We start from the raw sequence: 24,199 nt of genomic DNA, 5'->3' as shown, positions 1-24,199 counted from the left end.
GTAAACACACAAAACAGACATAACAGAACATCACGTTACATCGTTGCCTTAGTCAGTCACGCTGAGAGACTACGATAATGACAATGACAGCTGAAAAAAAGAATCCGTCCACTCTTTGTACTTGTATCTCTAAGTGCAGCTTGCTACACTTTCCACGAAGACCTCAATTCCACTATGCCGCTTTGAAGCCATTTTCGCAAAATTTCTTGTTCTCCTGCTTGAGTTTGAATTTCTCACGCGTAAGGTGTATTTATTTTCCGGCTTTAAATGTTGCGCTATCCCGCCAAACCTTAGTTTTGTCATATGCATGTATATCAAAAAAAAAAAGAAGAAAAATAATAATAGTAAAGGCTAAGGGAACCTCATATATCATAGAGCAAGTACAGTACAACCGCAAGGCTTCCAGGGCCATAAAAGTACCTGGAACACGACAGCAAGGGATGTCGCGCTTCGCGCTCGTGATGCGCACTACCATCGTGCGCATCGTCACTGCACTTTCTTCCCCTCCCTCCCATCATCTATCTTTTTACTATTCAGTCTCTCTCTCTCTCTCTGTCTCTCTCTCCCTCTCCTTCTCTCTCTCCGCCTCTCTCTCTCTCTCTCTCTCTCTCTCTCTCGTGTGTGACTTTAATCCCCTGTGGAGGTTTTGAGTATAAATTTCATATGTTGATTTGAATGTGTATTCTTGACATAACATTAACCACCAACTTCAAATTCTCACAAGGATCGGTTGAGACACAGCAAAGAACAAAACAAACAAACAAACAAAAAAACACCATACAGATAAGCACAAAATGACCATGAATTAAAGAAAAGGAATGTCCCAAATATACTCTTGAATCTAGATATTCTCAACATGTTGTGAAACCGAATTTTTACAAGTTTTAGGACAAGAAAGAGGCAGAAGTAACTGCAGATATAATTCTAAACTCTTTCTTCAATAACAAAACTGCTACCGGTACTATACAAACACTGACTTAGGCCTTCTATGAATAATAAATACTGTAGTCTACACTGATAGCAGTACCACAAACGTTCAGCACTGAGGAATCGAATAACTTGAAATATTAAATGGGTTAGTCAAATACCGGTTAGTGATTGGCTAAACACAGTCACGTGATGGAGGTACATTGGTTATTATTCGCCCATGGGAGAACATTTTTGTAATGTCCTCCCATGGGGAAAACATTTTCACCTAACAAATGACAAACGATACCAAACGATTGAACGATCATATTTAACCCATATGATATAACAGATGATGTCTTTTGTTGTCGGGAACATACCAAACGTTTGACCCTCAGGGTTTGAAATGCTATTTCGGGAGGCTATAAGTCCCTCAAACTTCGTCTCCGGACTTATAACCTCCCTCAATAGCAATTCAAACCCTTCGGGTGGAACATTCGGTATGTTCCCTCCCCCGCCAGTCATCATCTACATAATGTTGCTGCACTTGCTATAGTGCTCAAATCCCATTTTCTCTTTTCAGTAATTACGTGCTTCCGTCATGAAAAATGGTTCTTCTAACGTAGATGTTGACTAACACAGTTCAGTCCAAAGACAAGATGGCTTGCACGAGTTTGCAATGATGGACTTGAGTTCACTAGGTATAAATGAAATCGACGATATACTCTGCGGTCCATAGGGTATCAATGTCGCTAGCTGGGATGAATGAATTCTATGAAATCACCAATAATTATGTACAATGTAAATGCTACACACTTTCATTGTCTATGTCTTTTGCTATTGCTACTTTTTTGTTTTTATACATAATATTCTTTTTTTATTCGGGGGGGGGGGGGGGGGCATGGAGGTCGAGGGGTGTGGATATTATAAAGGAACAATGAATAGTTATGTGAAGATTCCATATGTTGCTTGTTAAGGAATGTCACACACTTTGAATGCCAGCTCTATCTAGCATAGAGACTTTTTGTTTGTTTGTTTGTTTGTTTGTTCGTTTGGGATTGGGAATGGGGGATTTCTAAACACAGAAACATCAAACATCAGTACAAATCAGAACTTCTTAAAACATAATATAGTCAGAACAAAACATTCTTGGGTCAGAATGAAGAGGAAAGCATGAGAATATATATTCTTCTTTGCTCATGTGTTGTGTGGGCAAAGACACACTTCTACAAAGTCCTGAAAATGTGATTATTTACAACAAGAGACCCGCGGGTCTAGCGCTCACCTGAGTATCGCAAGTTCACCTTTCACGCAGTCACTAATCTAAATTATTTACAGCTCCACCAAAATTTGACCAGGCATTCTCAAGTAGAAGATGAAAATGTACAATAAAGGCCCAATTTTTTTAAGATTCCTTAATTTGGGGGGATTGGGGCCCCCTGGGGCCCTCTGGGTGGGGCATGGTGCCCATTTTGATAAATTGAGATCCTGACCCCCTAGGGATGCTACGTGCCAAGTTTGACAAAAATCCATCATGTGGTTTTCAGGAAGAAGATGAAAATGTACAATTCAGGCCCCCATTTGGACCCATCCAACCACCCCCCCCCCCCCCACCCAAGAGGGGCACCCCTGGATCTCCTATGAACAAACTTGAAACTACAGTCATTAATGTACTCACTCATAGTATTATCTCAGCTCTATAACTTCTGATTCTAGAGAAGATTTATAAAGATTCCTTCATTTGGGGGGTTTGGGACCCCTGGGGGCCCCCTGGGTGGGGCATGGTGCCCATTTTAACAAATTGAGATCCTAACCCCCTAGGGATGCTACCTGCCAAGTTTGGTGAAAATGGGTCATGGGGTTCTCAAGACGACGATAAAAATGTACAATTTAGGCCCCATTAGGACCCCTCCTCACCCCCTCCCCTGGGTCCCAAGGGGGGCACCCCTGATTCTGCCATGAACAAACTTGAAACTACAGTCATCAATGTACTAACTCATAGTATTAACTAAGCACTATCACTTCTGGTTCTAGAGAAGAAGATTTTTGCAGAATCCTTAATTTTGGGGGGCTTGGGCCCCCTGAGGGCCCCCTGGGTGGGGCATGGTGCCCATTTTAACAAATTGAGTTCCTAACCCCCTAGGGATGCTACCTGCCAAGTTTGGTGGAAATGGGTCATGGGGTTCTCAAGAAGAAGATGAAAATGTACAATTTAGGCCCCATTAGAACCCTTCCCCACCCCCCTCCCCTGGGTCCCAAGGGGGGCACCCCTGATTCTGCCATGAACAAACTTGAAACTACAGTCATCAATGTACTAACTCATAGTATTAACTTAGCTCTATCACTTCTGGTTCTAGAGAAGAAGATTTTTACAGATTCCTTAATTTTGGGGGGTTTGGGCCCCCCTGGGGGCCCCCTGGGCGGGGCATGGTGCCCATTTTAACAAATTGAGTTCCTAACCCCCTAGGGATGCTACCTGCCAAGTTTGATGAAAATCGGTCTTGGGGTTTTCAAGAAGAAGATGAAAATGTAAAAAGTTTACGCACGACGCACGACGGACGACGGACGACGGACGACGCACGACGCACGACGCACGACGCACGACGCACGACGGACGCCGGACGAAGGGCGATCGCAATAGCTCACTTGAGCCTTTGGCTCAGGTGAGCTAAAAATGCTGGCACCCGTCAAACATGAGTCTGGTTTCCTCCTCAGTTAATTCGGAGTCTGATTCCCCAGAAACAATTCATCTTGCTCAAAAATTATCTCACTATTTTGTTTCCACAGAAATGAGGACTAAGGGCACAATCTTTATGTCAGCAATTTTGATAAATTTATTTATCAATTTGTCGAGGACACAATGATTGTGCATGCTACAATACGACAGTAACGAGTACATATATAAAAGCGTATCAAATAGATTAAAAAAATATAAATATTAGGGTATCAAAAATATCCACAGGCAGTGTGTATTGCCAGTTGTCTCAACCATAGCACAGGAGGTAACTTGCACAAACTACACGTATTTCTGCAAATGTACAAATCTATACAAACATTTACATTTACAGAGTATCAATTCTACATAACAGACATTCCTTTTCAATGACTGAACAGATACTGTACATGTAATATCACTTAAAAAATCATAAAACAGTATGTGAACTAAACGAGATAGAAGAAAATCTCTGAACTGTATACTGCAAGAGTGACAATACATCGACCATGTGAGTTCTACACACATGATTCATAAACTAGATGAACTGTGCTCTGGACAAGTGGCAATACATTGACCATGTGAGTTCTACATATGTGATTTTATAAACTAGATGAACTGTATTCTGCAAAAAGTGACGATACATTAGCGATGCCAGTTCTAAAAATGTGCATTACAATGTATTTAAAACTAGTTGAAGGTTTACTGTCAGTTGTTATGTATGCAATATTCAACTTGCAATAGATAATACTGTTCTGCATTTTCTTCATAACAAACACGATTCATTTGAATCTGCATCAAAAAGTTCCTAAGAGGAAACACTGCTCCCAAACCATCTTAAAATCATCCTGAGCTAACACTTTAATTTCTGATCAGCCTCATGCTGATTTTTCATGTACATGTAATGCATATCTGTAACATTGTGTATTGATTCCAATACACTCATTCCCTAAAAAAAACTGAAACAAAACTAAAAACCAAACAACAAGAAAACAGCATTAATTTCAATGAAAATCTTTGGTATCAATCTGTACAACACGATAGCACAGGATAAAAAAAATATCCATAAACATCATTCACTATTGTAATCAACCTTGACCAAACAATACATAGTACGCAATACAAACTATAAAATCATACAAAATGTACAAGGTGCATAACTACACACACACAGAGACAGACTGCCTTTTCTTAACAATTTGCTAAAAACTGACTTTTGGATTGAAGTACAAAATATCAATTTCAAACAGCAAATTGGGTAGAGTTCTCACCTATCAGCCGAGTCTTTAACGTTCTATACAATGCTGAAGTACAGTCTTAGGAATGAATCTTTCTTGCCAAATTTTGTATGCCTGGCAAAACTGTGATACATTCTTAAAACCGCTACACACATATTGGCACATGCCATGTAACAAAAGGTAAAAACAAAACAAAACGAAGTAAGGAATACTGACCATGCTAGCAATAAAACAGTAACCACCTGAAAAAGCATCTTGGTATGATTTCACAAACAAAGTTACTTTTTTCTATATGCCTTTCAAAGAGACATGGTAAATCATGAAGTGTGGAAGACTCGACAACAAATTTTCTAGCTCAGACTACAATAATCTGCAAACATGATAACACACCTGTACACAAAACTGGCCCTGTTGTACAGAGATCGACTTGTAAACATCGATATTACACCATAAACAAGTATATGCATACCATTGTATATAACATAGCACAACAATGTTCAAACTGAAAAAAAAATGCACATGAGAGACATTTCATTACAGGCAGTGGTTGCAATGTTCAACATAATTCCATACCCAAAAACAATTAACAGAATTCACAATTATGGAAAAATTCCAGTATCAAGTGTTTTTTTTTTCTCTCTCTCTCTTTCAATTCAAGCACAGGAAGGCAATACAAAGTTTCTGAATTTTCTTGGAAAGTGTATGCATTCGTTCCAACAAAAAGAACAAATAACATCAATAAGATATTGTTGTCTATACAAACTGAAAATATGTGTGAACATTTGTTTTCTTTTCATCTAAATTTTGCTCACATTCTAGGATATAAAGATTCTCAGAGTCTCAATAACCTTTGCAAGAAATCCAAAAAATGAAATTTGTTACATGCAGTGTCATAACACAATTATCAAAACACATAGCACAATATCATATACACAGTACTTTTGATGTTGGGGGTCCATCAACAAATTTGGGGGGGGGGGGAGGGTTTAATTTGGTTTACGTTGATAATGATATGAAAATAATCCTCAAAGAGCACATACAAGGTGTATATAATAATACTGCAATGATACATAAATTGGCAAGCTATCATGAGAGATAGGATAATATATTAAAATCTCAAATATCTTCTCAGCCTTGGTACTTCATGGAAGGATGAACACCTATCATATATTTCGAAAGAGGAACCAAAGACATTCTACACTTTCTGTGGGAAGAATATGAATTAAAAAAAAAACCATTGCAATCTTAATAATTGGAAGACCTAATGAACATCATAATAGGAAAAGCACAAGTCAGTTTGATATCATGTGAATCTAACGTCACCGCCTAAAGAGATTTGAGTTTCAAACATGCAACCTCTTCTTCACTCCTTCCTTGCAGTGTGACATTACACATGTAATTTAAATGGTAGCGTATCAAAGAAATATATATTCCTCGAAACATTGCATCTAAAAGCAAAACACAAACCGACAATACTGTATAAATCAAGGTGGCATACATGTATGTATAAACATATTCAGCTGGAACTGTAAAACACTGATTAAATCAAAACATATGTAACCAATGGCTACTTTCTTTTCTTCTTCTTTTTTTTTTTTTTTTGGGGGGGGGGTTAATTTCCAAAGACAACATGATTGGTCATTGGTATGGAGCACACTAGACATATATAGTAAATGCACAACTAAAATTAGGCGAAAATCGATTTGATGTAAAAATAGTGATATGTGTGATTTTTTTTCTGTCTCTTCATGCAGACATGCAGACTTCCAAGTGAATCTTAATATTGTTAATTCTATTATCGCGTTCTTAAGACTGATCAGTACCGATCTGGAAAGAAAGGCCGGCTCATCTGGATGACGGGAATATCTTCTTCCTCGGGACTATCTGAGGTGTAGCCTTCGTTGCTATGACCGAGGCCTTGGAGTCGACTCCGCCCCTTCCCTTTACCCCGGGACTTGGTCTTCCGCAGTCGATGAGTCCGGGCCGTGGTGCCCTCCCTGCCCTTCTTCCTCTTCTGCGATCGTCCAGTGCTGTCGGCTGGCTGCTGCCTGGACTTCTTATCAGCTGCCGCAGCTGCTTCAGAGCTGTCGCTGTCCAACTGCTCCAGGGCGTTGGGCAGGGGGAAGCTCTCCATGCTGACGGTGAGATCTGGTGTGAATCCCAACGGCCGGTCGCGGATAACTTCTTCTGGGCTTGGTCGGCGATCCACACTCGTAGTTCCTCTCCTCCTGGAAACGGTGGGCACTGATGTGACCGGTCTCACAGGCAATGGTCCAGGACTTTGAGGGGATAGTCTCGCATGAGTCTCTGTGGTAACCTTAGGCTTGCTCTCCACAGCCTTAGCTGGTGGTGCCTCACCACCGCTCCTGACACTTGTTTGACTAGAGGAGTCCTCTTCATTCCAGCCATACCTCGTAAGAGGACTCGTCTTTAGGTTCCTCTGTCTTCTCTTCCACTCCTCAGCGTCCCCCGCCCCAGAGCTTCCCTGAGACCTACTGTCACCACTGCTGCCGCCGTGCCAGCTTCCCGCTCCGACGCTACTGCTGGAGTAGCGGGAATTCCCCGACGACGATGACATGGTCGACACGTTGGAGTCCTTGTGCTGAATTCGCTCTGGAGCTCCGCCGACATCCTCCGGCACCCCGTCGTCAGCGGAGAGGCTGGGGCTCTCCCTGATGGGGAAGACGGCGGCAGTGTGGGGTCGGGGCAGCTTTGCCAACAGCTTCTTCTTCCGGCGCTGCCTCTGGTGCTCTTCTGATTTGATGGGGGCATCCTCACCCCCCTTGGACCACGCCTGCCTGGCTTTGGTGTTCTTTGGTTGTATATTTGTCCTCATCTGGAGTGTTCCTACCAAAACAAAACACACAACAAAATTGAATTACAATATGTAGCTCTTTGCCCCTTCATGGTAAAGTAAGAAAATAGAGCATGTAGAGAGATTTAGATAGGGTCAGTAGAAGACCTCCATGGATCATATGTATTAGAAGTAACAGACCTTGTTGCTGGGTAAGCCATTGCATTAGTAATCATATTAAAGGCCTGTGTGTTTGATACCCTGTTTGTGAATACCCCCATGTCCCTGTTTGAGGGAATTCAACCACACTGGGTCTTGGCAAAGTTAATAAAGTGGCATTTTGCAAATGTATGTCTACTCTGCTTTTCTTGCGAACATGTTAGGCTGACAAGAATACCTAGGTTTTCCATCGGCTGGGGGAAGGCCATAAAGCCGTCTTCTGTTCTAGTGGCCGTTGACTGGCGTCTCTGCAGCCCTGGCCGTCCCATGTCTGAGCTGGAGAGGGCGCTGGTCGCCTCCAAGCCTTCCTCCAGACCATACGATGCCACAGATGCCGAGGCCGACATCCGACCGCTGTTTGTCTGGCTGCCGTCATAGATGACACTGGCATCGTCATTACTATCGTCAATCTGGTCTCGTTGCCGCGACAGCTGAAGCTGCCGGAAGATTTCGAGCTCCAGCCTTGCCCTAAAAAAGTGACACAAAATATAGACACTGGTAACAGGAATTCCATATGATTCCGGCATCTATGTCCTGTACTTTTCTTTCTCCTCTGTGTGCATGAGAAGGTGTTGGCATTGAAGCTATAACTCAAACAGCCCATGGGTTTGAACGACAAACAACAAGACACTCCTTGAAGTGAACTCTGCCTAAATGGCTTTGAATTGTATGCAATAATCATACACTTTAGTAATGCTATTTTGGAAATGACAGACATCTAATGACTGCCAACACAGAGATAAACATACAACACACACCGGATCATTTTCTGATAATGTGATGTATCCTTTACTTTGGAATCATTCAATCAGACATTTTTCTGACAGTCTAGTATCTAAAGCTCAGAGGGAAAAAAAAGCAAACAAAGAGTCCAACATGGTGTCCAACATGGTGTCCAACAAGTAATTAATTCAAAACAGAAGGAGACCATCTGTCATTTCACTAATTTCCATTGACTTGACCTCTTGCGTTGAATGATTATAACAGAGGATTTGTATCACGAGAGTCAAGAAGAAGAATGTGAACGGAAAAAACAACTGATTCATCTCATAAAATGTTCATTTTTCACTGAAATTCTTGAAGATAAGTGTAGTACAATCTGACAACAACCCCCCTGTGTCCCCCATCTCTTACCTCAGTTCCTTGTGCCTGTCTGGGTCCGTCTCATCCTCGGGGGAGGTCATCAGCTCCCGCAGCTCTGGGTTGTTGTGGTACAGCTGCTCCTCCAGCCGCTGCACCCGCTCTTCAAACTTGGCGCCATCAAACTCTTGCTCCTGTCGTGACAAACAAGAGTTGCGACGGAGAAATGATAGAATTTCACTTAATTCCTTGAAACTTTAACCCTTTAAGGACAGGCTAATTTTGCTACAACATGCATTTCCCATAGACCCCTGCCCGATTATACTTGGGACTCATCCTCAACGGGTTAAAAGGGTTAATTTACTCATCTTCGGTTCAAGACCTTCTAAAATTTCCACAGGGAATACAAAAACGTCCATTCACAGTGGAAGGACTAGACATAAAATCTTGTGGCAAAGGAAGTGTCAAATTGGAAAAGAGCCAGAATTAATTAGCTTTGGTCCATTTTATTCATTCAGAAATGATGTAAATTTGATCATCCTTTGCACAGGGAAAACAAAAAGGATCAAAAGCTGTCTGTGAGCTGCTAAACTGAACAATACTACATAAATCATTTCTTGCGTTCACATACCTCTCGGTGCATTAGAATCAGTTGGGAGTGGAGCATTTCCACTTACCCCTCTCTCCTTCAAATGTAACATGGGCACAGCAAAGAGTATCATTGAGATTTTGAACTGAAACTTCATCCATATTACCTCTTTCCGATATAAAAAGATTTTTTGGAAAAGGAAAAACTACACATCTGTATTTGAAACAATGGAATGTTGTATGACACTTTTATCCTTCCCTGGTATTGTAGGAATACACCTACACTGTACTACAAATGTACGTATATTACATGTTGGTACTGAAAGATTTATCAGGATTTGATCGTGAGAAGCCAACATACCTCCGAAGGGTAGCTGGAGATGCCGTCGTCATGGTAATTCTGGGTGGCATCCGAGTCGTCAAGGTAGTCGATGGGTTTGTCTGGGAGACCGTTCTGGTGCAGGATGGCGTTCATGCGGAAGGCAAGCTCATCCACCTGGTACTGGATCTCGGCCATCGTGAACTCCTGCAAGTTTGGCGGACAATGGAAAAACAGTGATTTTTTTAATGATCCTGCGTGCTTACGTGGAGCTTGCTGTATTGTTTCATTGGCATTCAGTTCATTATCATTCTGAAACTAGACTACAAATAAGACTACAAATATGACTGAGACACACATAGATATAGTAGGTGTTACAATGTGCAGAAAGCTTTTGCCACATTTCTCCTTTTTGTTTACCCATATGCATCAAAATATGTATGGGTTGGAGCTGCCTGAAAAATGAAGTGGAATAGAGACAAATCAATGATGCATTTAACAACCTTACCTTGAATTGAGGTTTTCATCACTTCGTCAGGCAGACCTGAATCAGTTGTGCCTCTTTCTTTTTACCAACTGCAGGTATTATGTCTTAATTTTCTCATTACTCTATATTTCTGTCTTTCAATCTGCCAAAATAGAATAATGTTAATGACAATCATCTCGGGCAGCACGGACTAAAGCTACATTTCACACAAGGCTGCCTCATCCAATGTGAAGGATGAGAAACAGCGCCCTCACCATCGGCAGCTTGTCCCGGTCGCTGTCGTCCACCTGCTCGGTCCGGATCCCCAGCCAGCAGAGGAAGCGATGCCAAAAGAACAGGACCACCTCCTGGCTCTGGACCGTCTCCAGAGGGCAGTGTTTGACCTTGCGGTAGCTGTGGCACAGGATGGCCTTGATCTGGGGTGGGTTGGGTTGAGGTGTGGAGGGGTGTTGTGTGGAAGGATGGGGTAAGGTGTGGCGGGTGGGGTATGGTGTAGAGGGTGGGGCATGGAGGATGGGGTGTGAAGGGGGTGGGGGAGTACAAGAGTTTGGTTAGCATTTTACTGGCAACAGTTTTGTGGGCATGAACAAGCACAGTGCCTACGTCATGTGTAAATGTGCTACCCAGTAGGCGTTAGGTTCAACATCTTCGATAGCAGGGAGGGACGTTCCTTTCAACTATATTTTCTACACTAGGAGCAGATCATCTCCTGTTGATATTACGATGCAATATATTTTACAATATCACATTATTATTTTGTCTTTTTGTGTGCATATACCACAATAAATTGTGTTTGTGTTTGTGGAAAAATGACATTCAAGAATGACTTTCTTTTTTTTTCTTTACACCAATCTACGTGTCAATCAAAATCAATCAACGCACACTGCACTGTTTAATAATAATATGGCAGTCAAATGAATACTTGGATACTGATTCATAAGGCAACTGACTTGATATTGTTTTAAAGAAGGGGAAACTTTAGAAGTGAGAACAGGTTTTCTCACCATCTGCAAAAAATATACTTATGACCACGCCCAAATAGGTATAAGGTAATGCCAACAATGCTGAATGATAGACATGCATACTTTGTGGAGAACACAGAACAGTTTCTTGACAATTGCAATGAAAATGCACTTCTACGTCAAAAAGTTAAGATTACGTTAAATTACCGCGCAATTCTATAAAAGAAGAAGAAGAAGAGAGAGAGAAGAAAGGGGAAAAAATTCTTACAACTGATGCTTAACAGGGCACATCTGCTGAAAGGAATTTGCTTGCTCTTTCTAAATCTTCTCTTTTTCTCTTTCTAATACATGTACTCTGCAATTAAATTTGTATAGGCTGTCAGCATGAAGTACTATCCTAAATCACTGGCATAATTTACTAATGTGCTTTCGAGGAGAGAAACCATGTTCTACACTTGTAGATCTAGCACCACACAAAAGCTGCTAATTTTCCTGATACAAGAATTAGGAATTTGGAGGTACAAGACTAGCAGTTCCTGCCAGATTAGAACCAAAAAAAAGTTTTCCTACCAGTCCAGCCATGATGATGATCATACAGATGATGTAGCTGATGTAGAACATGGGCCAGAGGATGGGGTAGAGGAGGCGTAGGTCGGAGTGGTCCGGCACCGAGCCCACGATGAGGGTACTCATGACCTCGTAGCCCAGGTAGGCATCCTTGAGGGGGAAGTAATGCCTGCCAAACAGCTGGGAACCCAGGCATGAGAAGGCAGTCTCCAGGATAAAATAGTACAGCTGAAAATTAAAGTAGATGATGGACAAAGATATAAAGATGAAAGCAGAAACACAAAAACTTTACAGGTTTCTAAGTGCAGCACTTAAAAAGAAACTGACTATAAATTAATAAAATGGGCAGCTCATAACAAGTCTAAAGAACTGTGACAAATACAATGTCTACAGTAGTCTAGTGTAGTTTTCTGGAGGGTATCTTACACATTCAATGTAGCATACCGTAGTTCAGTTATTATTTGTGGCATGAAACTTTTACGAATCGCCAATGGCATTCAACTTACTATGTAGACAAGAACTCTTGCATGCACTTTACTTTTGCTAATCTTGGCCATTTGCAAAATTCGTGGAAGTTTCATGCATGCAAAAATGTCTGGTTTAACAGTATTCTCTCTCTACCTTATAATATTGAAACATAAACAACGAAAAAATCAATCGGTGGTAGTATGGACAAGCTGTAAAGGCTCATCTACACTGATATTGAAAGTATTAACTCTTTATGTGCCACGTTTGCAAGCCCGACTCGGTCGACAGCGTGCCAAGTTCGCATATTCTGCTCAAACGCACAAATCCGCCCAAACCGATCAATAAATCGCCAAATGCCACAGCACAATGAAAGCATTTCTCGTGATTCCATTCCTGTCACACGCAGCTTGCATTTAATGTGGTGATTGACTATCAAGCAGTGTTCCCTACTCAACATGCGAGTAAATTCTAAGGCTTTGCCACTGTTCTGCGTGCAAAAGTCATGCCTCTACAATAACGTAGCTACTGGTCACTTAAAAGAAAAACATCATAGATCTGTCATATAATCTACACCAAAGCAAAGCTTGGCATTTTCTCTTCAACTTTTAGCATTAAATGTCCAGGGTAACAAAAATCTATAAAAGTTATAGATTCGAAAAATAAAATGCTTTCCCAAAGCATGACTACAATACTGTCTCAGAATAATGTGGCACACAGGGTATTTACACTACAGCACATAAAGAGTAAAAGTAAGGGATGGTTGTACCATGTGGAGCATGATGTGTGCGAGGGCAGCCTCCACAAAGGCGCCGAACATGGCAAACATGTGGTTGAATCGCATCAGGTAGAGAAACTTGAGGGTCAGGATAAACACCACCAGTCCGATCAGGTCTCTCAGGCGCTGCCAAGTACAGATAAACAATGATTGACAGATGAACAAAGAGGATTTATAAGCAGTGTCGAACATGGCATAATGTGTGACATGTGACTCACGGTATGGTATAAATGGACTCGTAAGTTATTGGGGGTGCATTGTAGTGTAGGATTAAACTACGTAAATGATTTGTCTAGTTCGGCAACGTTTGGATTCATGACTCTTCCCTACATAATTGCCTTTTCCTTACATAATTCCTTTTTCATTATAATACCATTCATGTATGTATATTGTATTGTATTCAATGATCTGTCCTTCTCAACTGGATAAAAGTCGAATTGACACATGTACCGCTTCGCTCATGTACAAATTCTTTTCTTGATGGAAATAAATAGACAATTGGAAAATTGTAAAAAGTTGCAAAATGAAATGAAAATGAAAGAAAGAAAGAAGAGAGACAGAAGGAAGTGTAGTTTTACAAATTGTATCTTTTTGTCTAATCAATTATCACTGATACATTTGTCCACAAAAGTCTGCTTGTTCTTCCACAGGTTTGTACACCAATAGGGTACTCATAATGCAGAGGAAACAACATGCATGGAATAATATGGACTTTAATATGAATTACCTGATCCCACCAAGCGAGGAAAGATAGGTCAACAAACTCTTCCAGATAGGTCTCCTTGAGTAGGCTGCCTGCCTCACTGACGTAGGCAAAGCGGTATACGTACATCGCAAAGTAGATCAGTGAGACAAAGATTAACATCACCTGCGGATAGAGATCATAAAACATTGTCAGTGAAATACAAATTCTAGATCTATTTAATTCTTTGATTAAGTTATATGTTTACTTAATTTTGTAATATTCTTTTCGCTGCCTGTGATCATTATGCTTCTCATAATTGTGATAATTGTAAAAAAAAAAATGAAAAAAATGTGCACAAGAAAGTAGACTGCTCAAACAGACCGTTTAGTTAAAACATTGTGTGAAATGAGATCAAATCTCTCAGAAAAAAAGAAAAATATGAATACTTCAAGCATTTGAGCAGAGGGCCTGGTAGCAACGAGTATTCATTTGATAATGCAATGCTAGGGGCTGGCCTGGAACAGTGCATGGGAGGCAAAATTTGCTTTCATTTTTGTTAATATTTTCATGCATTGTTTTCTTTGCAATCAAGATCCTACTTGCAAAGCTAAATCCGCCATGAAAATTTCAGTCTTATACTGGTGTACACCACACAACACAAGTCTAGTACATGCTGCTTTCAATATGTCCATATTCTGTTTTTGTGAGCCAAATCAGTAATAGGGATACTCGCTATTTGACTGCATGACACCATGCGTATCTCAGAAAGCTTCAGTCAGAACTAGAAATAGTTGTAGGTTCTCAACCCCCTCCCCCCCAAAAAAAGAAAGAAATGTGTGGTCTTACCTCAACCCAGGACCAGGTGCTGCGGAAGTACGCCGTCTTCTGCTTGACCGCCTTGACCACTTCCTGCTTGCCCACTACGGCCACCAGGAGGACGAACAAAAGCTGATGCATGATGGGAAGGAAGCAGACATCTTTTAATATCCAAGCTGCATGCTTGGGTAAAGAGCTGCCATTATGCTGAATCAATCCCCAAACAAACTCTTATAACATTCATACACCTGTTCTAGATTAGGGGGGTGTTTCATGAAACTTTTTGTCAGTGATTTACACCGACAACTGTTAAAAGCTACTGAAATCCTTGCGTCTGATTGGCTGATAGCAAATTTGTCGGTGAAAACCTCCGACGAACTCGTTGATGAAACGCCCCTCTGGACAACAATCTTCCAGTTCAGGGCACTTCTGTTACAATGAACACTGTTCCAACCAAATTTTGTTGCAACAAAGTAAAAAACTCAGGTCCCTACAATTATTACAATTAAATCCCATGGTGCAAGATGCCCTTCAGATATAATAAAATTTTGATATAATGAAAGAAAACTGCCAGACTAAAGGACTTTAAGCCACCTGTTTTGTCTGGAAATGTAGCACTAACTTCAAGTTATCTACAAATGAGTTACATGTGTAAATTCAACATTGAAGTTAGGGACGCTTGAAACTCCACAATAATCCTTGTTGACTTTAAGTTAACATGAATTTAGGGCAGCTCTTTGTAGACATATCTACTGATCAAGAAAATTTCATTTAAATACATATATTCACTTCCACCAACACAGCTCTGTGGTGATAGTCTGCAAGGACAATTATTTGATGAGCATTTTGGCTTTGCATGGTTGATACAATGTACAACAAGTTGTATGTTGTGGTTATGCAATGATTTCCACTTTATTATCAGTAAAGGTCCCCAAAACACTTACAATTGTATGATTACAGCTGTTTCAGCCTTGAATCATGATAAAACCCTTCAAACAAGTGGAATGTTGTCACATAAAAACCCTATACGTGCATACATACCTCACATGACATGATGAAGTAATCATAGGCCTGCTCGTATTTGTACAGCTGCACAGCCTCAATGCTGGTGAGGGGGTACACCGCCCCCGTGCCCGGGAGCTCAGCTATGAAGGATATGGCACTGGAGGGGGGGAGGAGGGGTGTATCATGAAAAACATGAAAGTCTTTTTTTAAATGTGACCAGTTCTAAGTCTTCTATTTTCCTCTATCAAACATGCCAGCAGAGAACACCACCAAAAACATAGATATTCTCCCAATTCTAATGAAATGGAGTTCATTCAAACACATGGCACAATGTGCCAGGTTGATACCTTTTGCTGACTATTGCTACTCACCTGGAGCGAACCTCCAGAGTGGGCATCTTTTGCCTGTTTTCTTAACAGTGGGTAGGTAGGTTTGACCACTTCATCGGGTTAGCACCCTGCTCTTTGCAATGAATGAATGAAGTGGAATCATTTATGCACATGAGTCTTAGCGAACTCACACACAGGACCTCCATTTAATGTCCTATCCGAGGGACAGAATGTTTTGCCTCTTACGTAATAGAGGGAATGAAATGCTCACACACAACATTGCTTCAGTGAGACTAGGGAATCGAATCCGGGTGTTTTGGATCTGGACACAGAAGTGCTACCAACTGAGCCAACTCACTGCCCTATGATATGGAATGAATACATGAAGACAATTAACCTTTCCTGTGATTTATTTGCTGATTAGCATGCATGCTGGAGTGCTTCCTTTGCCGATATTCTTAGAGATGTCCAGAGACTCCAACTCTCCCGTTTTCGACGGGAGATCTCCCGCCGAAATCCCATTTTTGCAAAATCTCTTGTTCTCCCGCTTGAGATTTAATTTCTCTCGCCCTGGCTCTGTGTCTCCCGCTTGAAATGGTTTCTTACTTAATATCATTGTATGTTGAAAAAATAAGCCTTAGATAGCACGAGAGAGCATCTAGAACCCTAGAGCAAGGAACTTCGCACATATCAACTTGGAGTCTCCCGTTTGCTAGGGGTTTCAGGCGGGAGAATCTCCCGATCAGAAGGTGCTTAGGGTTGGAGTCTCTGGATGTCTACAAACTAAATACCAATGATTAGGCATTATCTCTTTATAATCCCTATTGTTAGTATGTGGCCTTCCTGTTGAGCCAAGGCATTTTGCTACATGTACAACTGGGTGAACTTGCTAACTTTACATCTACAGTAGATCACATTTGGATGGATTACTGACAGCTGATGGACAAGCTTAGCAAGTTAAGCTAAGTATTTGGCTCATAAAGGGTTATGCCACAACAAGTGTATTTGCACTCTTTTCCCCTCCCCCATACCCACCTGAACAGATTGTACGGGGCGTTGTAGAGCGTGAACTCCAGAATGACGGCCCGCGTCTGGGAGTCGATCCAGGAGTTGTTCCTCAGATGCTGTAACAGGGCCTCTGCTCCAACCCTGAGGATGAGATTGATGGGGTAAAAAGGGACAGGTGAAGAGGCTTGATAGATACACATTCTTTAACTCCTTGCATGCCATATACAGAGCTACAGTGTAGCCCTCCCTCATTTCCACATGAATTTAAAAAAAAAAAGGAAAGAAAGAATTACTCTTTGATAAAACTGCTCCAGAAATAGGAAATAGTTCCAGGATCACAACATTCAAAATACCGCATCAATATGCATCCATGTCTCATAAAAACCTGTAGTCAATTTTGAACAATATCCTATGTTTATGTCATGGAAAGCATCAAAGCAAGTGGACAACTGTCCATGTGGATTTCCAACAATCAGAGGATTGAAATACATGTTTACATGTGGTTAACGGGATGCTATAAGATTTCAAACAATTATCAAAAAAAGATAAGAAGCAAAGAAACAGGAGACAACATTGAGTTGGATTATAAACACTGCACGTATCCAACAGTCACCTCGTGTTGTTGAAGCTGACCGCGTAGCCATCCCCTTTGTAGGAGCTAAACATCCCCCACTTGCAGTAGCGCCCCAGCTCCTGGGCCGTCTGGTAGACCCACTGACCGCCGGGGCCATAGGCCGCCTTGCTCTTGGTCTGTTCGGTATAGCCCGCCTGGCAGTCCTGGATGACCGACCGGGCCTCGGAGGGGACCGAGCAGGAGTGGTCCCTCACCCTGGACTGGCGGAGGGATGGCTTTCCCAGGAGGATGCTCTCCCCCATCATCGTCATGGAAACCTGGAAGAGTTGATGTGGACAATGATGAAGGAATTATTGGTTGTTGTTGTTGTTTATTTGATGTTCTCGAAACAGAGTTACTAAGGAGGGTTTACACATTTTTTCTTTGTGCAAATTTAGGTATACATCTTGCATGGCAAACACCTGAATATTCTGCTACAAATCTCATGAATGTGCACTCTGTTGGGGAGCTAAAGGACATTAACTCTACTGACTTTGACAATACTAACATCTATTCAGTTTCCAACAAATGAAGATATCTTCCTGCAACACACTAATTTGATTTCCAATGTTCCAGATGAACTTCAATTAATTCACGGCACACACAATGTGATTGCAGATTTCTCCAGTAACATTCCCATTATATCACATTGCCATCATCATTCAGAACATTTCAAACAACAAAATCAAGTCCAATAATGGACGCTTCTAAAACTTAAAAGAAATCTTGCAAATAGCAGCACAGCAAGAAGTTTCCCAACGGAAATGCAATCAATAAAACTATACTCTACATCAAATCATTCACATACGTTTGAGTATGGTTCATTTACCGAGTTGTCGAGGGCAGGGTCCTGGCAGGACCACCTCTGCTGGTAGAGGGTGTCCATCATATCCTCCTGTAGCCACGCCCACAAATCATCCACAGTCCTCACATCACTGAATGGGTGAGGGGTTCTGTCGAGGTAGGGGTGTGATGATAGAGAGAGAACGAGATATGAGAGGGGAGGAGGAAGAGGGAGAGATTGTATAAGTGATTGAGAAAGATAGTGAGAGAAAGATTGAGAGATGGTCAGATAGATGTCTTTGATGCCGACATAAATCATATACAGTGTGTACTCTTCGTTGCTATTGAGGACTAACAGATTTTCCTAAATCACGCACTTCAAAGAGCCACCTGCCCAAGTATGCTCAGGACTAGTCTTCATGGGTTAATGAGTTTTACCTCTTCTACTCTTTGCCGTGCTAAATGTTCATATTTAGCTCTGAGTTTACACATAAATACCAAGAAATGATTTCACAACCTTCACGCTAATAAAAGTGTAGCATACAAGTGATGTCAGATGAAAGTGTGACAATATGAATTTTTGAACATTTTCAAGGGGGATATTCCAGAATGTGACATGGCAAACTGACTCTTTCAAGCTGTCCAGAGTGATTCATATTTCAATATTCGAATCTGACAACACTTCTATGTTACCCTGATATGATGAATATCAACATCAGAAAATGCCACTAATGTTCTATCTTCACCTACTATTTTATAAAAGAGATATAACATGGGTCGCACTTAACTTTTTTTGTAACTAGCCAGGCGGACTTCCTAGAATCAATTTTGACACTGAAGCAATATTTTGGCTAGCCAGACGGACTAGTTACTTCAGAATTTTATGATTTTTAGCTAGTCCGACATGATTTTGGGTGGCCAATGGCCAGCGGACCATCGCCAATTTCGAACCCTGTATAAAACCTATCTTCCTTGCAGTGCTATCCTTTTTGACAGGACTTTTCACTGTATTATTATCATAAGTGCAGTTTGATTATTACCACCATTAGAGAAGTGTCGTTAGCATCATCATCATCATCATCACCATCATCACCATCCTCACCATCATCACCATCACCATCACCATCATCATCACCATCACCATCATCATCATCATCGTCGTCAATATCGTCATCCTCATCGCCATCATCATCATCCTCGCCATCCTCACCATCATCACCATCCTCGCCATCATCACCATCACCATCACCACCATCGCCACCATCGTCACCATCATCACCATCGTCACCATCGTCATCCTCGTCACCATCATCACCATCATCACCATCATCACCATCATCACCATCATCACCATCATCATCATCATTCGCCTACTCCTAAGTATCACCATCATCATTATACAATGAGAAAGTTTATCTCTACATACTCCAGATAGGCCTGCTTGACTGAGTTGTTGAATGGATGGTGCTGGGCTGTTGCTGTACCATAAGCCATCCACACCAGACACCAAGACAGCATCACAAACAGGAGCAAATCCCTGCAGAAGAAAAAAGCACAAACAAACACTCCTCGAGTAAAAACCAAGATCTGAAAGATAAGAGGGCAGTTAAATACAGACAGTGAATGGTCCTGAGTGCAAATATAGATGATTTTGCATGAGGTGAAAGATGAGGAGTTCTACTTATACTTGAATAAAGGCCATGTCGTCGTTGGCGCAACAAGACCTCGTCTCTGAAATTTTGGTGAAAATGACTTTTTTTGGAGTAATGGTCAGATAATCAGTTAAATGATGTCCTGTCCAAATCCTAGCTGTGTTACCCAAAAAATGAAGCCACCATGGCATTTTAAAGGAAACATAAGGCTCTCCCATTTCATACAGCGCTTTGACTGCCATGCTTTTGTTTGCTTGTTTTGTTGGTGTGTGTTTTTTTTTTTGTTGCTCTCCGGAACATCTGACATTTTGTAGATACGAGGTTTTGTCGCCCAAGCGAGTGTGGTCCAAGCCAAGACTTGAATGCAGTAAATAAATGGCAACCATTTTTTTCAGGAAGGTAAATGACTCTGTTGCACTAAGAAGCAATTTGCAGTAACTCACCGAATGCGCGCTGCAAAAGTATATACATTGTGACATCATAGGCATACAATGTTGCAAAATTTTAGTTTGAATCCATCATGGGAGTGAATGTAAATAGGTAATTGGACTTACGTCAAGATGGCGTACATATGTTTTTCCTTCAGCATCTTTTCCTTGGCTTTCTGTAGCTCCTTGGGCTGTGGAGGCCGGGCGAAGCGAAGATACCTTGACCTCTGCCTGGCTGCTATGGCCTGTGAGTACATCACAAAGGAGATTGAAAGGTACACTGTAATTATACTCAATTGATGTAGTAAGACACCTAAACCCAGGACTGTAACAGAAAAAAAAAGAGGCAAAATGGCAAACATGCTTCCTTCTATTTGACATGCTACATGTATGTAGTATGATTTTATTGCTGATTAACTGACAATGGTTTATCATAGGTAGATGAATCATAAATTGCATAAACCAACTTTTTAATTTCTTGCTTGAAAATACACACCAACTCACATCTCCCAAAATAGAATCTGTAATAATAAGAAAATGATCGATGCTGGAAACAGGTATTATGAGGGTGCTTTTTCATTTAAGATTGTTATTTCCACTTGCTCATTGTTTCGAAGTTGATATTGACACAAGGATGCCAACAGATTATGAGTGATGATATTTCATACATTTAATGCCTCCTCAGTATTCATACGCGTACATGTTATGTGAGGCATGTTTTACATCTTAAAGTTCACATGCTTATTCAACTTTCGCGTTGGGAGGTCTAATGTGTGACAGCGTGACAAAACACACACAAGTTAAAAGATTCAATTTCATTTCTCACCAAGAGCACAATGCAAACCTAGTATAAATGGTACATCTTGCATACACACAAGAAATTCAGGTGTGATATGCTGCCCCCTCATGCCTCACCCCAAGTGGTAGTCAGCAAACTGTATCAACCAGGGCATGTGGTGCCATGGGAGGAAAAGCTCATCCATGTAACCATGCTGTTTTAGTTTGAAGTGACTGTCACAGAACTGGACAATTCTCCCAATCTGCACATATCTCATCACACTCACCTTGGACAAGTCTTGCTCGTACAGCTGCAGACGAGAGCGGCGCAGCATCCTCTTGTCGATGAGGTCCGTGTTGTCGTCGTAGTGATCGAAGATCTTGATGTTGCAGCTGTGCTTCCAAGCCTTGGCTATGGTGAACATTGCCATCTGGTCATTACATGGGGTGAAAACAGGGAAATAACCAGTCATTCAAGTAATGATGGTGATGATAAAGACACTACTTCTACTACTACTACTGCTACTGCTACTAACTACTTCTACTACTACTATGATGGGGGGTTGGGTTTCCGGACACTTAAGTTCGCGCGTGAAAACTTACCTATTTTACATAGAATATGCACCCTTCTTTACCTCAAAGACTTGATATAGACTCCTCATATACTAGACAACATACTCTGAAAACGGCGTGAGAATTAACCTGCTAAATCGTTGGATTTTCCCCTTCAGAGTGACTCCATGTACGAATGTATCAAAGAGAGTTGTGCACGCGTTGATTTTGTACGGCAAATATATGGGGAGTGAGCGTGCACGGTGTTTGCATTCTCGCCGTACGATCGACGCTATCGAACATTCGATCGAACTGGCCTAATTACATATGTGTGTATAAATAACTCGTGACACCTTGTGAGACTTTCAATGCGTCATTTTCATTACAGACGCACTTACACGCACTTACAATACGCATCCGGTCCCACAACCTGTCCGGTCCCACAACGCTTGGTGATACTACTGACTATAAGAACTTTAGTGATACTAATGATAATCAATGGTGATTACAGTTATCAATCATGATAACAGCTCTTACAGAGTATGTAAGACTGCAATATTGTTCCAAGCATTGGTTTGGAAATAAAGGATTGCAAAGAAATAGCTACTCCTGCATGTTTATTCTTTATCTACGCAGTCCTAACGAAAGGAATATCTACAAGGTAAATTAAAATGACAAATAGAATTGCCTCTTTTAAATGCAATGGAACAGAGCTCCACAAGTATCCCTAACTTTATGCAACATGTATCACTGCCCTTGGCTAATTGAACCTATCAATTATCCAAGATACACACACACACACAAATTATGTTCTTTCTTTGAGATGAACACTACGAAACACCTACAATGAAAGGAAATTACAAACTGCTACACAGACACTTCCACACATACATCCACACAAACATACACTCATGCAAACAAACACATGTACACACTAAAACAAGAAGTCAGAGGTAATTGATGAGCAGAGAGCAACAGAACTCACCACACTGGGCTGGGTGACAAAGATACACTGGAGGAAAGAGAAGTAGAGAGACTGCATCCAGTAGATAGCTTGGGAGTAGCTGAACCTAGATTAAATGAGAAACAAAACACACAAAAAACATTAAATGTTGCGCACAAATCAAAAGGTGCAATTTATCTCTCATCAGCAGGTTATCAACTGCAACCAGGTGAAAAAAAAACCCCAAACACCCCAAAACTATAATACAAGTTCCCTGTAGGTACTAGGGCAATAAAATCGTTCTTGATCACACCAAACCAATTAGGACAGAAAACAAATGCTTAAATATATTATACAGTGGTATGTTTTTTGGGTTTTCTTTTTCGAACTGCATACCAGATTAAATTAGTGATTGAGACAAGGGTTGGAGCTTTGACTTATCAAACAGGTGCCGAATTATGTGGCTTGAGTTTTTGAGGGGAGGGGTTATTCAAGCAACATCATTAACCATCCAACACAGTGAGTGGCATCTTTAACTATCCAACACAGTATGATAAAGCAGTTAGTGCGTATCACATTATCTTTCCTCTGAGTATATCTTAACAAAATATTCAGCTTGCAGGATGCCAATGTTTCATTTATGAAGTTAGAAATTTTGTGGGATGGGATTGGCAGTGTTTCAATATCATCAATCCTTAAGATGACAGTTCAGTATGAGGTACAGGTATAACGAAGTCCCTCCACTCAGCACGATATGCCATGTATTTCAATGAAGTAAACTAACATAAATATATGTAGACTAGCAAATGATCCTGGCATTTTTGCAAGATACAGGCAATTTTCTTTGCAGCAGCAACATCTAGAATCTTCTTCTTCTTCTTTAGGATGATCGGTCTCCTTCAGTCCTGAAGAAAATTGCAGATGTAACTTTGTTTCATTCATCACCTGGAGGAGAATCATAGGAGTGCTGATAAATGATTGGCCTTTATTTACAGTGGTGCAACTAAATCAAAGTCCAATCAATTTGCATCATGTCTTCAGAATGAAAAGGTGCAGTGCAAGTTTGATTGAAACTAATGGTATGACGGTCATCTGACTGTTGGAGCCAGAGAAAGGGAAAGACTGGACTCACTTGAGGCCGAGGACGATGGTGACCACCGCGGAGACGCTGATGATGGTGATGGAAAGGGTCCAGGCCAGGTAGAGGAAGCAGTGGGGGAGCCAAATCTTGGGGCTGCGCAGCTTCTTGTGGTGCATGGAGGGCACCGGCTCGCCCCCCAGCGACTCCAGGCTCTCGGAGATGTCTGGGGAACTCAGCCCGCTGTCCGTGAAGATGGCTCTGATGAATTGGAGAAGCCGGATAAGGCGAAGATTATGAATGGGAATCATTTTTATTTTTCATTATCTATTCTTGTACCTCAATAGTAAAGACCTTGATGTTTCTGACTGTACAATTCAATCTCACTGTAAGCACATTGCCATACGGCAAACA

At 41.2% G+C, this 24,199-nt stretch overlaps 1 protein-coding gene across 1 annotated transcript in view; it reads right to left on the bottom strand.

Moving 5' to 3' along the window:
* Positions 1–6,673: 6,673 nt before the first annotated feature.
* LOC139734893 (polycystin-1-like protein 1) overlaps positions 6,674–24,199 on the bottom strand; it is a 101,412-nt gene continuing 83,886 nt past the window's right edge. Inside the window, exons 43-60 of the mRNA XM_071645673.1 lie at positions 23,840–24,046; positions 22,750–22,834; positions 21,500–21,643; positions 20,562–20,680; positions 19,782–19,892; positions 18,402–18,525; positions 17,573–17,850; positions 16,987–17,100; positions 15,659–15,779; positions 14,648–14,749; positions 13,844–13,984; positions 13,108–13,242; positions 11,877–12,101; positions 10,599–10,760; positions 9,900–10,064; positions 9,005–9,144; positions 8,049–8,338; positions 6,674–7,704 (exon numbers count right to left, since the gene is read on the bottom strand). Of these exons, the coding sequence (XP_071501774.1) occupies positions 6,674–7,704; positions 8,049–8,338; positions 9,005–9,144; positions 9,900–10,064; positions 10,599–10,760; positions 11,877–12,101; positions 13,108–13,242; positions 13,844–13,984; positions 14,648–14,749; positions 15,659–15,779; positions 16,987–17,100; positions 17,573–17,850; positions 18,402–18,525; positions 19,782–19,892; positions 20,562–20,680; positions 21,500–21,643; positions 22,750–22,834; positions 23,840–24,046 (3,694 nt within the window). The remainder of the gene's footprint in view (positions 7,705–8,048; positions 8,339–9,004; positions 9,145–9,899; positions 10,065–10,598; positions 10,761–11,876; positions 12,102–13,107; positions 13,243–13,843; positions 13,985–14,647; positions 14,750–15,658; positions 15,780–16,986; positions 17,101–17,572; positions 17,851–18,401; positions 18,526–19,781; positions 19,893–20,561; positions 20,681–21,499; positions 21,644–22,749; positions 22,835–23,839; positions 24,047–24,199) is intronic.

This window comes from Diadema antillarum, unplaced genomic scaffold (assembly GCF_040938485.1).
Source record: "Diadema antillarum isolate AM-2024a unplaced genomic scaffold, OU_Dant_1.0 seq00000550_RagTag, whole genome shotgun sequence".
Taxonomy (NCBI): domain Eukaryota; kingdom Metazoa; phylum Echinodermata; class Echinoidea; order Diadematoida; family Diadematidae; genus Diadema; species Diadema antillarum.
Note: the sequence above shows the minus strand (reverse complement) of the source record. Positions and strands in the feature narration are given on the sequence as shown.